The sequence below is a fragment of the Aedes albopictus genome, chromosome 1 (assembly GCF_035046485.1).
Source record: "Aedes albopictus strain Foshan chromosome 1, AalbF5, whole genome shotgun sequence".
Lineage (NCBI taxonomy): Eukaryota > Metazoa > Arthropoda > Insecta > Diptera > Culicidae > Aedes > Aedes albopictus.
Window position 1 is genome coordinate 120527530 of NC_085136.1, and position 13213 is coordinate 120540742.

At 45.2% G+C, this 13213-nt stretch overlaps 1 protein-coding gene across 9 annotated transcripts in view; it reads right to left on the reverse strand.

Annotated features, from left to right (window-relative positions):
- Window positions 1-4904: 4904 nt before the first annotated feature.
- The window catches only part of LOC109412996 (kinesin-like protein Klp10A), a 176235-nt gene continuing 167926 nt past the window's right edge, over window positions 4905-13213 (reverse strand). For all 9 annotated transcript variants that reach the window (XM_062845289.1, XM_062845288.1, XM_062845287.1 and 6 more), the window contains 6 exons: window positions 11809-11903; window positions 11208-11737; window positions 10894-11140; window positions 10131-10784; window positions 9894-10068; window positions 4905-7348 (listed from right to left, as the gene is read on the reverse strand). In XM_062845289.1, the coding sequence (XP_062701273.1) occupies window positions 7203-7348; window positions 9894-10068; window positions 10131-10784; window positions 10894-11140; window positions 11208-11737; window positions 11809-11903 (1847 nt within the window). In that variant the 3' untranslated portion in view covers window positions 4905-7202. The remainder of the gene's footprint in view (window positions 7349-9893; window positions 10069-10130; window positions 10785-10893; window positions 11141-11207; window positions 11738-11808; window positions 11904-13213) is intronic.

Here is a 13213-nt window from a genome sequence, read left to right on the forward strand (position 1 = left end):
TCACCGCTACGAAAACCCTCAAACAGCTTGCCCTGGGAAGGATACATGGGCAATATAAAAACTGCAGAAAGATATACACTAGCGTGGGACACAAAAAGACATTTTACTCCTGTACACTTTTTGAGTTCCATTTTGGTCTCATATCAACTGTGCAAAATTTCAAATCGATCGGAGAAACTATATTTTAGCGCCAGCCATTTTAAGTTTTCATACGATTTAGTATGGGGAAAACCCCTTTTTCAAAGAAAAATCGCCACAGGTTGCCCCTCAACCCCTAAAAATAAATCAATGAATGATTTCTGTTGGAAATTTTACGAAGAACCAACCTCCCGAAGACCGCAACGCGATCTGAGGCATGTGAAAAAAGTTATTGACTGAAAACCGAATGGCATGCAAACGCTGTTTAACATGTAAGGAATAACAATAAATAATAAAATCTCGTTAGTTTATCGATCGGGTGAGGCCTAATAACTTTTCCCAGGAACGTCGCATCGATTTTATGTCTTCAGAGGTCTGATTCCTAGTGAATTTTTCTACAGAAATCATTCATCGACTTATTTTTAGGGATCTAGGGGTGACTCCTAGCGATTTTTCTTCGTAGGAGTAAAGTTTCCCCATAGTAAATCGTATGAAAAACTAAGAATGGCGGGCGCTAAAATATAGTTTTTCCGATCGATCTGAAATTGTGCACAGTTGATATTGGACCAAAGTGGAACTCAAAAAGTATACAGGAACTTGAGTTTTTCCATTTTTTATATTTTCCCATATAAACCGTGTACCAGGCTAATATACACAGATGCATCGAAGGACAATGACCACTGTGGAGTGGGCATCTACGACGAGAGCAACAACTTCAAACTAAGCCTGAGACTTGAAAATACGGTGTGCACGATGTCTGCGGAGCTGGAAGCTATTTTAATAGCACTAAAATATTTGGAGAGGAATCAAATAGAAGGAGCGGTAATCCTTACGGATTCGAAATCGGGATGTGAAGTCATCAGGAGCCAGCTACTAGAAGTGGAAAGAGACGAACCGATACAAATTATCATAGAGAAAGCTACCTCGCAACATACCTGCATCCAGTGGATCCCGGGGCATGTAGGGCTGGCTGGTAATGAGATTGCCGACAACCTGGCCAAGGCTGGACTCCATTCAGACGAAATTGTGAGCAACCGGATTCTACCTCATGACGCCGTCAACCTGATAAAAAACGACATTACAGATGAAGTTCAACAGTGGTATGTCAACTATACTCAGGAGCAAGGAAAAGGAAGAAAGTTCTTCAAAATCCAAACTGGAATCAACCCAAAATCGTGGTTCCATAATCTACCCCTCAGCAACACCGAAACGAGCACACTGAATCGGCTGCTAGCCGGACATGATTTTTCGCCATTCTGGCTCAGCAAGATGAAGATCCAGGATGAGATGTACTGTGATTTTTGGGATTGCCTGAATACCTCCGAACACATAATTTTCGAATGTATCAAACATTTAATTCCTAGAGATAGTCACAACCTCGACAAATTCTACTCGATCCAACAAGCTTTCGAAGATAAAAATATCGAAACGCTGAAAAATGTGTGTAAATTCCTCAAAACAATCAAGCTAAGTATCTAATGCACTAAAACAAAATCCACAACAACCCGATATGAAACATAAACAAAACTGTATCCCGTCCCAATGAAAAACCGACTGGCGTTATAGCATAAGTGCTGTGCCATCTACCAGTGGGTGATTTTGACAACACCCACAACCAGAAGAAGAAGAAGAAGAAGAAGAAGAAGCAGCTCCTCTTGCAGCCGGTAATTCCGCAAGTTCTGAGTTGGTACTATCCGACACCCAAACCGCATGGAGACCAACCGGAATGAACTGAGGATGGCAACAATCGTAGAAAGAATGAGTTTTTCATCCGCACCACCGAAATATCTGTTGAAATTATCTTTCCTAACAAAACAAAACATCAAAATAAAAACAAAAATAGAGTTGCCAAATTTCAATGAGCATGGTGGAGTAGGGTGACCAGTTTGTCGAATTAAAACTTTACCCCGGTTATTCGACAACAGTCGGTGTCGTATTAGCGGGGTAATACGGTAGTGCAGCCTGGGCATTGTTGGCCTTCTGACTTCAGCTAGATTGGGAAGTACGTCCCGAGCGTCTGTTCACCAAAGAGGTGCGGCTCAAACAGCGTCTGTTCTGGCATCCAGTGGCTGAGTAAGTAACGTTGCACCACGCCCAGCTAGATCCAAGGTGGTAACCCCATCAGCGTGGTCGTCCCAGTGTTAGTTGGGACGTTAAACAGAACTAGCACGATGGCCCTCCGGCGAGACAGGAGTGTTGGCGTAGGCCCAATAAGCCACCCGTAAAAATCCCCATTGCGAATAACATAGGAGAAAATACGACTCGATACAATCGGCAAAGACCCACGCGACGAAATAAGGACTACGATTGGAAACTTGAAACATGAAATTGGTTTCACAGGATGTGACAGGATAATCTACGACGAACTACATCCTCGCAACTTCGACATAGTGGCATTGCAGGAACTTTGTTGGACTGGAAAGAAAGTGTGGAAAAGCGGGCATCGAGCGGCTACCTTCTACCAAAGCTGTGGCACCACCAATGAACTGGGAACAGGATTTATAGTGTTGAGAAAGATGTGACAACATGTGATCGGGTTAAGTTAAGGGCCATTTCTTCAACTACAGCATCATCGCGCAGTTAGAGCAAACATACGATGGCTCGCCGCGTGACGTGAAAATCGTTGTCGGCGACATGAACGCGCAGGTAGCAAGGAAGGAAATGTACCGACCGGTAATCAGGCGAAACAGCCTGCGCGCCGTATCGAATGATAACGGCCAGCGATGCGTAAACTTTGCAGCCTCCCGTGGTATGGTAGTCCGAAGCACCTTCTTCCCCCGCAAAGATATCCACAAAGCCACCTGGAGATCACCCGACCATCAAACAGAAAACCAAATCGACCACGTTCTAATCGACGGTAAATTCTTCTCGGATATAACCAATGTCCGCACATACCGCAGTGCGATTATAGATTCGGATCACTACTTAGTAGCTGTATGCATGCGCTCAAAACTTTCGTTATCATCACGCGTCGAAGTCGAACGCCGCGGCCCAACATCGAGCAGCTGCGTAACGTAGAAGTGGCTCAAGACTACGCGCAGCAGTTAGCAGTGGCCCTACCAACGGAAGAGCAACTTGGCGCAGCTACACTTGAAGATGGCTGGAGGGACATCCGACTCGCCATAGGTAGTACCTCGGCTACAGCACTAGGCTTCGCGACTCTGAATCACAGAAACGACTGGTACAACGGCGAATGTGAACAGTTGAAAAACGAGAAGAATGCAGCATGGGCGAGAATGCTGCAACACCGTAAAGAGCAAATGAGGCACGTTATAGACAGGCGCGGAACAGGCAGAACTCAGTCCTCCGGATGAAGAAGCGCCAGCAGGAAGATCGAGATCGCGAAGTGATGGAAGAGCTGTACCGCGCTAAGGACACACGAAAGTTCTACGAGAAGCTGAACCGCTTGTGCAGAGGTTTTGTGCCACAAGCCGACATGTGCCGAGATAATCACGGGAATATTCTCACGAGCGAGCGTGAGGTGGCCGAGAGGTGGCGGCAGCATTACGATGAGTACCTCAATGGCGACGTTGCAAGCACCGAAGGTGGCGTGGTAACCGATCTAGGAGTATGTGCACAGGACGAAAGACTTCCGGCCCCTGACCTTCGGAGGATGAGGAGGAGGTTGGCCGGTTGAAAAACAACAAAGCCGCTGGAGCAGATCAACTACCAAGCGAGCTTCTAAAACACGGTGGAGAAGCATGGGTGAGAGCACTAAACTGGGTCATTACCAACATCTGGGAGGTGAAAGTATTACCGGAGGAGTGGATGGAAGGTATCGTGTGTCCCATCTACAAAAAGGGCGACAAGTTGGATTGCGGGAACTATCGCGCGATCACACTACGGAGCGCTGCCCACAAGGTAATCTCTCAAATTTTATGCCGCCGTCTATCACCGATTGCAAGAGAGTTCGTTCAGGCTGGATTCATGGGTGAACGCGCTACAACGGGCCAGATGTTCGTCATCCGCCAGGTGTTGTGAAAATGCCGCGAATACAACGTGCCCACACATCACTTGTTCTTCGATTTCAAATCGACGTATGATACAATCGATCGAGAACAGCTATGGCAGATTATGCACGAATACGGATTCCCGGATAAACTGATACGATTGATGAAGGCGACGATGGATCGAGTGATGTGCGTAGTTCGAGTATCAGTATAATCGTCCTTTCGAATCTCGCAGAGGGTTACGGCAAGGTGATGGTCTTTCGTGCTTGCTGTTCAACATTGCGTTAGAGGGTGTAATAAGGAGAGCGGGGATAAACACGAGAGGAACGATTTTCACAAAGTCCGTTCAGCTGCTTTGTTTCGCTGATGATATTTTAAATTACATAGCTAGCAAATTTGAGACGGTGGCGGAAACGTACATCCGACTAAAGAGTGAAGCCAGGCGAATCGGATTAGTCATTAATGTGCCGAAGACACATTACGTGGACGGGTCACGTCATCAGGATGTCGGATAGCAACCCGACTAAAATGGTTCTCGAGAGCCATCCGACAGGTACAAGAAGACGTGGAGCGCAGCGAGCTAGGTGGGTCGACCAAGTGGAGGACGATCTGCGGACCCTACGCAGAGTGCGGAACTGGAGACAAACAGCCATGGACCGAGTGGAATGGAGACGGCTACTATGTACAGCAGAGGCCACCCCGACCCGGTAAGGTAAGTACATATCGAGAAAACTAAGACAGCAACAGTATTTGTTACTAGGAAGTAGGAATCAGGGCATGTGATATCCCAACTACCGGAAATCGACAACTCGCAACTTGTTTCGGTTTTCAGCGTTAATTTTGATTGTTATCATTCTGAGATGAGTATAAAAGAAACTTCGTTTGAATCGCATTAAAAGAAAAAAAAACAAGGTTAATTCGATAGTTGTTACCATTCAAATCATATACATTAAAACAGCTTCGAAACGCCCGTTGTTGTTTGCTTCTCTCTCGACTGTTTTGCATTCTACTTGCGCTCGTGCACTCAATGCACTTCACTTTTCCGTGACTTTTCACTTGAACCGCCGATAGTTTCGACGTGTGTGTGTGTGGGTGTGAGTTTGCAATAATACAAAGTTTTGAAGCTCTCACAAATGACAAAATCATAATTAAAAAAAAACTTATATTCGATTCGATTAAGAGGGGGAAATAAGAGAGATTTGAAAGTACTACAAACTTAACTAACGTTTTTTGATAAATAGCTTTTTTTGCTTTTCTCCTTTTTCTTTTTGACTGGGTTATGTCTTCTTCTGCTTCGTTTTTTGACTTCAAGTAGACAAATACACTTTTGTTGTTGTTGCTTCGTTCTAGTTTGATCACACTCGCAAAATACTCCTTATACTTGTGTAAATTGTTAATCTTTTATAGTTTGTATCAGTTGCGTTTGTTTCTCTAAATAGTAATAATATGTGTGTGTTTGTGTGTGTGTGTGTTTGCCTTCGTTTCGTCTTTTCTGCCTTTTGTATTTCATCATAGTAAGCCGTTTCCTATCTACATTTGTTACATCCACGCATCCTTTATCAACATACCTTTCGCTAATACCTAGGATATATTTAGAGCAGGGGCAATACGATACACTTGCGTCCGTTGTCTTCGAAGAATTGCAACTTCTATGAGAATCTCTCACTTCTGTACAGTCTTTCGGTGAGCTCAGCTCCGAGCTACCGCAGTCTTAGCACTGTTCAAGATTCTTCTGACCATTCACCATTAGTTTTTGTTGACTGGCGATAGGCAAAGGTTTAGTTAAATGTTTTCTACGAAGCAGAATTCATGCATTGCTCTTAGTTGTGTACTGATAAAATCGAGCGAGATTTTTTCATCAAACAGTTTGGACCAGTGTTTCGATGAGCTCTCTTTGCGATCAAAGTTTTGTACAATTCGGCCGTACCTCAAAAAGTAGGATTCCAATAGACTGAAGTTTAAAAGGCCGAAATATAGAATGTTATTATTCTCAAAAGGCCGACATTTTTATATTTGACCTTATGTGATTCGGCCTTTTGCGTCTGTCCCACTCAAATCAGATAGGTCTTTGGGCTCAACCATATTTGATAGAAAAAATCTCAAGCCTTAAATTCCGGAAAGGTTTTTGAATTCTGTGGCGTGGATAAACGACCAAATAAAGTGTCTACACAGCTAGAAACAACAAAATCATCGAGGGCATGCTTTCCTGGGTTTGCTTTCAGTATGTTAAAAGATAGAGAGATAGAGAATAATCGTTTCTTCTTTATACTTAACAATTTAATATTGGTCGTTTCGTCGTCTGTCTACAAACACTTTTCAACAAATTTCCAACACTAATGTGCCTACTCTTTTTTTACTCTCATTCGAGGAATGAACTTGTACCAAAATGCCAAGCAGGGGAAGGATAAGCGTGTTCATCCAGCAACAGAATGTATGTTACAGTTACTCTTCTTCGTTAGGAATTGTTGTTTTTCGTGTGATTAACGTTCTATTTGTTTGTTCTGTTTACAGTTAATATGAAAGGGTTATTATCTCATCTATTGGAAAATAGTCAGTATTTAGTTTATTTCTCGGTAATATCTTCGGCAGCTGATCTATTGCAGCATAATTTGGAATCATCAGTTTGCGAAGGAGTGTGTTCATCCTGTTTTTATTTTTAGCGTTAAGTAGAATGAGTTTTAAAATGGTGGTAAATAAATAAATAACAAGCATCTCCACAAATATCCTCCGTCCTGCACCTTTGAAAGCTGGTTTCCTATCGACTGGTCGTGTAGGTTTTTGTCGTTCGGGTGATTTTACAGCATTTGCGTGTGTTTGTGTGTTCATTCGTTATCAGAGATAAAAACTACTACAATCAGTCGTGCACAAATGAAGGACTAACGCCGTTAGCCAGTGTAGTGTGGAAGGGCACGACTGGACAGCACAGCTTCCCTCCTGCTACTTCCCGCTACTGGCCGTCGCTGGTCCAGCAAGCGTACAGCATCAGCATATCACCTCTCGTTTCTTTTTTACGCGCGCGCGCATTCACTCATGCTTCACTCGATCTTACCAAGGTATCAACTTCATTTCGTTTACGCTTGAACTAACAGAGAGAGACAGATAAGGAGCAGGTGCTTAGTTGTATTTTCGGCCCGGTTTGATCTTGTGCGACAGCATTTCCTCCTTGGCCAGTTTCGTCCGGAACTCGGACATCAGGTCTCTGCAGGTCGTCGCAATCTCCGCCAGTTGAGTGAACAGCTCTTCACCACGTTTGCAGTAAGCTGGGGGGAAACAAGATAGTATTGGATAATGTTAGGGTTGGTAGGATCGCTTATGGTTTGAAAATGTGGGTTACATAGCAGCATCGCATGATTTAAGCTGATAAATACAACTTTCCAGTTTCCATGGGAAGCTAACACAGTCTATAGGAAGCCGACAAGTTGGACCTGGCCAGGCGACCCAGAAAGCTGGGAAGGGTGGGTCTGAAAAGGCTAACTCGTCCTGATTCGAGACCCTCGACTAAAGGTATTTTTGATACCGACATTAGCCAGCTAGGTCGACATCTATCGTGACCAGTGGCTCTAGCAGGCTTCCCCATTCCATTGGCATTGAATCCGGTATTACTACTGGCCTTTGCCCTGTCAACACGGTCGTCATATTGTCCAACGTCTGCGTAAACTGCTCCATCGACCACCGCGGAGACGCATAGCAGCAGCTACAAAAGAAGACCCCGTTTATCTTGGCGACCATTTTTCCAGACCCATCCGCGACCCAATTGCCGCTACCGGGTGGTACACGGTATCGATCCGCTATGATGATGTTATTCTTCCCCCACTCCGCAACTGCTTGATACAGCAGTTGCTGGGTTGCGTCACAGTGGTTCAGGTTCAGTTACGTTACCTGCACTGTAACTTGTCAGATGTGGCTCTTCTGAAGGCCGGACACCTTAGGCCTCCCGTTGTTGGCCCATCGCATCGCCTACACAGCTTGCTCCTGTTAGAGCCTTTGCAGTCCAGACACCTGAAGCAACCCTCCGGTGGCTCGTGTATGGCCAGTTTGCATACTGACCAGCCCACCTTGAGCTTCCCTATTTTAACGGACTTGTAAGCTACTGTACCAAGGCTTCCATGTATACTGCCGGGCTCTTCCGCATCAGTGATCTGCAGAGTCGCCTCCGTTGTAAGACCTTCCGCCGGACTTTTAAAGGATTTGCGTTTCTTGTCGCGCTTAAGTTCGAGGATTCTTTTATCTGTACGAGTACGCCTAATTGCTGGGAAGGACGAACTCCTGATCGAGCTTACGATTCAGTGAAGAGAAATGAGTTATGGCAGATTATGATCGAACATGGTTTTCTGGCGAAGCTGATTAGACTGATTCGTGGGACGCTTGACGGTTCGAAATCAAGTTTACGGGTTGCGGATGAAATTTCCTCATCGTTCGTAACCTTAGACGGGCTGAAGCAGGACGATGCTCTTTCGAACTTACTGTTCAACATAGCGCTGGAAGGAAGGATAAGGAGAGCTGGTGTGCAAAGGAGCGAAACCATTGTCACGAGGTCGCATATGCTCCTGGGCTTCGCGGATAATGTTGACATCATCGAGATCGGGCCGTGGAAGAGGCGTTCATACCTATTAAAAGGGAGACAGCGAGGATTGGACTAACGATTAACACCACAAAGACAGGGTACATAATCGCTGGTGGTCAACGTCGGTCCGGCCGTGGTAGTGGTGACGAAGTGGTGCTAGGTGGTGAAAAGTTTGATGTTGTGGACGAATTTGTTTATCTTGGAAACATGCGATAATGATGTTATCTGCGAGGAGTGCGAGGTGAAAAGACGGACTGCAGCTGCGAATCGAGCCTTTTTCGGTCTGCCAAACCGTAGGCTGCAAACGAGGACAAAACTTGCGTTGTACAAGAGTCTGATTCTTCCGGTCGCTTTATACGGCCATGAATCGTGGGCGTTGAGACAAGCTGATCGGAGAGCCTTTGGAGTCTTCGAACGTAAAATGCAGCGAACAATACTTGGCGGTAAACTGGAGGACGGCATCTGGCGGCCTCGCATGCATCACGAATTGCACCAAGTATATAAAGAGATGGATATAGTGAAGCGAATAAAACACGGCAGGCTGCGGTGGGCTGGGTACGTAGTTCGTATGCCGGAGGAACGACAAGCTAAAACCATATTCAGCAGAGAACCAGGAAGGGGTCGTCGGCTTCGTGATAGGCCGCGCACACGGTGGCTTTTCGCAGTTGATGAGGACCTAAGGGCTCTAATTGGGGGGATAAACCAGCCTCGGGCTGAAAATCTTCATAATAAAGAGCCAGTAATAATAATAAGGGCTCTAAACGTTCAGGGTGACTGGAAGTGATTGGCCCAGGACCGAGACCAGTGGAGGCGAATGCTTCATTCGGCGTAGATTCACCGCTACGAGTTGAAGCCCATCAAGTATTAAGTAAGTACGCCTAATACTGCTTAGGTCGACTCCCAGATGCACGAGTTTGGCGTCCCTCCTCATCCTCAGTCTGGATGACGAGTGCGTCACTTTTCACGCGCTTGGAACCTGTCCAGTTATTCTTTTTAGGCCTGGTATCCCTACGTTCTTGTTCCACAATGGTCCAGGTGGCATCCATCCTCTGATCCTCCCTAACCTATGATTTCAAGCCCACCCTATCCAGTTTTCCGCGACGCTCGGATCCGACTAACCTGTATTAATACCCTTTGGTATTGCGAGCGCCGCCTGGCTAAGTAGCTCATAAATTTCTTGCGATGGGGTTAACCTCTCCACATTAGCGTACTTATGTACGCCATCAATAAAACAAACTTACCGTCTTGATCGTAGTCTACGTAGTTCATCAGTTTGTAGAGCTCTCTCGATTCCGGCAAGAACTTCATGAGGAATTCGTTGACTTTCTGGTGATGGTCGGCAACCTCCTCCTCGGTTTGCTGCAGATCCGAAATAGCCGCATGCTGGTTGTACAATTCCACCGACATGTCGTGTTCCTGAAAATGCATTTTACCGAATATAATTTCAATACAATACAATTTCAAAGTTTTCAACTTACATTCAACGAGCGCAGCTGAGCCAAATCGTTCTCCGACATACCGTTTTTGGGTTCATCGCTCTCCATCGGTTCGACGTCGTCCGTCCGCTCGGACGGGTCAATGGCCACTAGTTCCTTGACGCGATTGGCGTACCGCAGCGTGTTCAGCGTGTGCTCGCACGAACTCAGTCCCGGTGAAATCATTGCAATCATGCAGGTTTTGCTCTTCTCGCCAATGAAGGAATCCCTCAGGACCTGGGTGAGCTTACTGACGCGGAATGGCAAATGGGCATTCTGTTTTCCCAGCGCTCTAATGCATTCCTTCAGGGCTAGCAGCGACTTGTTGATCTCGGCACCTTCCATTCGGGTTTGCCTGTTGGCTGAGGATGTGTCCGCACCTCGTTCGTTACCCGCTAGATCGATGAACGAAAACTTGCCATGAATTTTGGTGGATCCTTTAGGCCGGACCACCAGTTGGAACACGGCATGTGATCGAGAAGAGTTTGCGTTGGCTGAAGTTTGACCGGATGTGCGGGTGCTGTTGCCGTGATTGATAATTCCTAGGACTTCTTCAACTGAGTCCACCACCTTTTCCGTAAGACCGACCACCTGCACTTGCTGTTTGCCATCCTCGAGGACGCGCAGTTTCTGTTTGTCCGAAAGAAGATCAAATACCTGGAAGAGAAATGCATTATTATGGTATAGTTTTTTAAAAGTCGTTCTAAACTATTCAAGCGTTCTACAAAAAGTTCCATCTGCATGTAAGATTATCCAGATGACTCACCTTTCCACTGTAGATCTCGAAGAAGCTGGCCGACACCACCAAATTCAGGTGATTATACTTGGGACTGTACAGATAGTCAAACACATCCTTGGCAGCCATCGCGTAGATACCGTTTTTGCAGTCCTGAACCTTGCCATTGAAATCGCCACCCATGGTGTGTGTCTTACCGGAACCCGTTTGACCGTAGGCGAAGCAGGTAGCCATGCCACCTTCGAAAATTGTCTGCACCAGGGGTTTTGCTGTGTATCTGGAACATCCGAAAAGAAAACAAGGCTCAGTTTCGAAATTGTTTGACCACACATTCCAATACTTACTTGTAAACCAACTCGTTTCCGCAGGTATCGTCGAACGCGTAATCAAACCGGAAGTTGTGGTTCTCCAAAAATTTCGTCAAATCCACCTTGGTTTTCGGTTCGTGTACGATCAGGGTGTCCTTGGTGGGCACGCAAATGACGTCCAGTTCCTTGCGCATCACCTCCTTCCGACTGAGCGGCCGTTTGCGCACGCACACCGTAATCTGGTTGTCGGCGATCGATTGACCGTCGAGCAGTGGCCGGAAATCGATTTGGCTTTGGTATTCACGGATCATCGCTGCCAGTTCCCAGTTCGGATTGCCCGGGTCCATGTTCATAAGGGCATTCTTCTCCTCCCGGATGACCGCTTGTTTGGCTCGCCGTTTTTCGCGATTCTCCTTCAATCGTTCCACTTCTTTCACAACATAGGACCGTCGCGGGTTGGAGGCATCCTTGCTGAGCTGTGAAGCTGCCGTTGTTGGCGGAGGCGCGATCTGACTCGCGGCGGTAGGCTGAGCCGCCATCGACATTCTGCCGGTGGGGGGTTGTGGCTGTTTAGGAGAATGTGCAAATAATGAGTTTTAGACAGTATTTGTTAAAAATCGCACTATGTAGTAATTACCTTAGCCTGTTTCGCTTTCTGTGGGGGAATGTTTTCGGACTGATCTTGGCCGTTGATGCTCGGGGCCAGCGAGGTTCGTGCTGGTCGTGCGGCTCCTATGGAGAAACAAACAGTAAGGTGTCAAAACGTGGATTAGCATGAGGTAATACGTAGTAGGCCTATTCAATGTTCTAGTAGGTGTCTCAAATACGCGATAAAGAGTAAAGTATGGATGTTTTCTGGACAAAAAGATCCCATTCGGATCATAACAAAGTTTTGGCAACCACCAGCAAGATATCCTAGGTACTCGCAGAACAAGCAATCTGTGTTAGAACCGCAGAAGTCTTCCTATCTCCAACGGAATGTGAAATTTCTGGCTAACGGCAAGTTCAAATCCGAATATGAGCAGTCAGTAAGGAGAAAATTTGAACTACTTAATAACCCAATGACTAGGGTAAGGGAGGTATTTTGGACCCCTTTAGGAAGTGGGTGAACAATTCAGCGAAAAAAGAAGGTTCCCACTTCAAAATATGAATAATTTCAGTAGGCATTACGTAGAGCAACATGTTTTCTGTCGAAAAAGGCCAAACAGAACTTAAAATTGTTGTAGTAAATACAAGAAATATCAAAACTCTTAAAGGTTCTCGGGCTTCTATTTTGGACCACCTGATTTTATTTTGGACCACCAAGTGCACATATTTTGGCCCACCAAATTAAACTTCAATTGATTGATGAAATGAAAGCCACCTCAGCAAAAATTTAAACATAGTTGAAACTACGTGAAGTTTACATCTTTTCTATTCATTTTTTGAGGCAGGGAACGTTTAAAAATTACGTAACGGTAAAAAAAGATAATTTTTTGTTGCAATTGCCAGCTTTTACGCATTGTAGTATGATGTTTCATAAACAAATGTTACGCAAAACGTGTATTTATTAACTATTGCATGTCGTCAGTCACCATGCATAAATTACGTAACGCTTCATAGGAAGTGTGAAATTCTAGTGATTTTGCTAAATATAAGGGCGTTCTACACATATTGTAATGAGTGGAAAGGCCAGCAAAAATAATTTGTATGATACGTAATTTGTCAAACATACATTAGATAACACATTGTCAAAGTCATCAACTAATTGCCGAGAAGGACAACCTTTCTAAACTGGATGACTGAACACCTGAAAAATTCAACGTACCGAAAAGTTGTTAGGACACAAATCGAACCGAAATATTTAACTTGGCGAAAAGTCGATAGAACAAATCGAACCCACAACAATCTCATGGTAAAATAAACGTATAACAACCCAGATCACGGGAGGTCTCAACTTATTCTATTTATCTGTTTTTAGAGAAGGTACATTACATTGGCATGAATGTTTTCTCTCTTTAGAAGGAACTGGAGAGATGGACCTGACAGGTGGTCCAAAATAT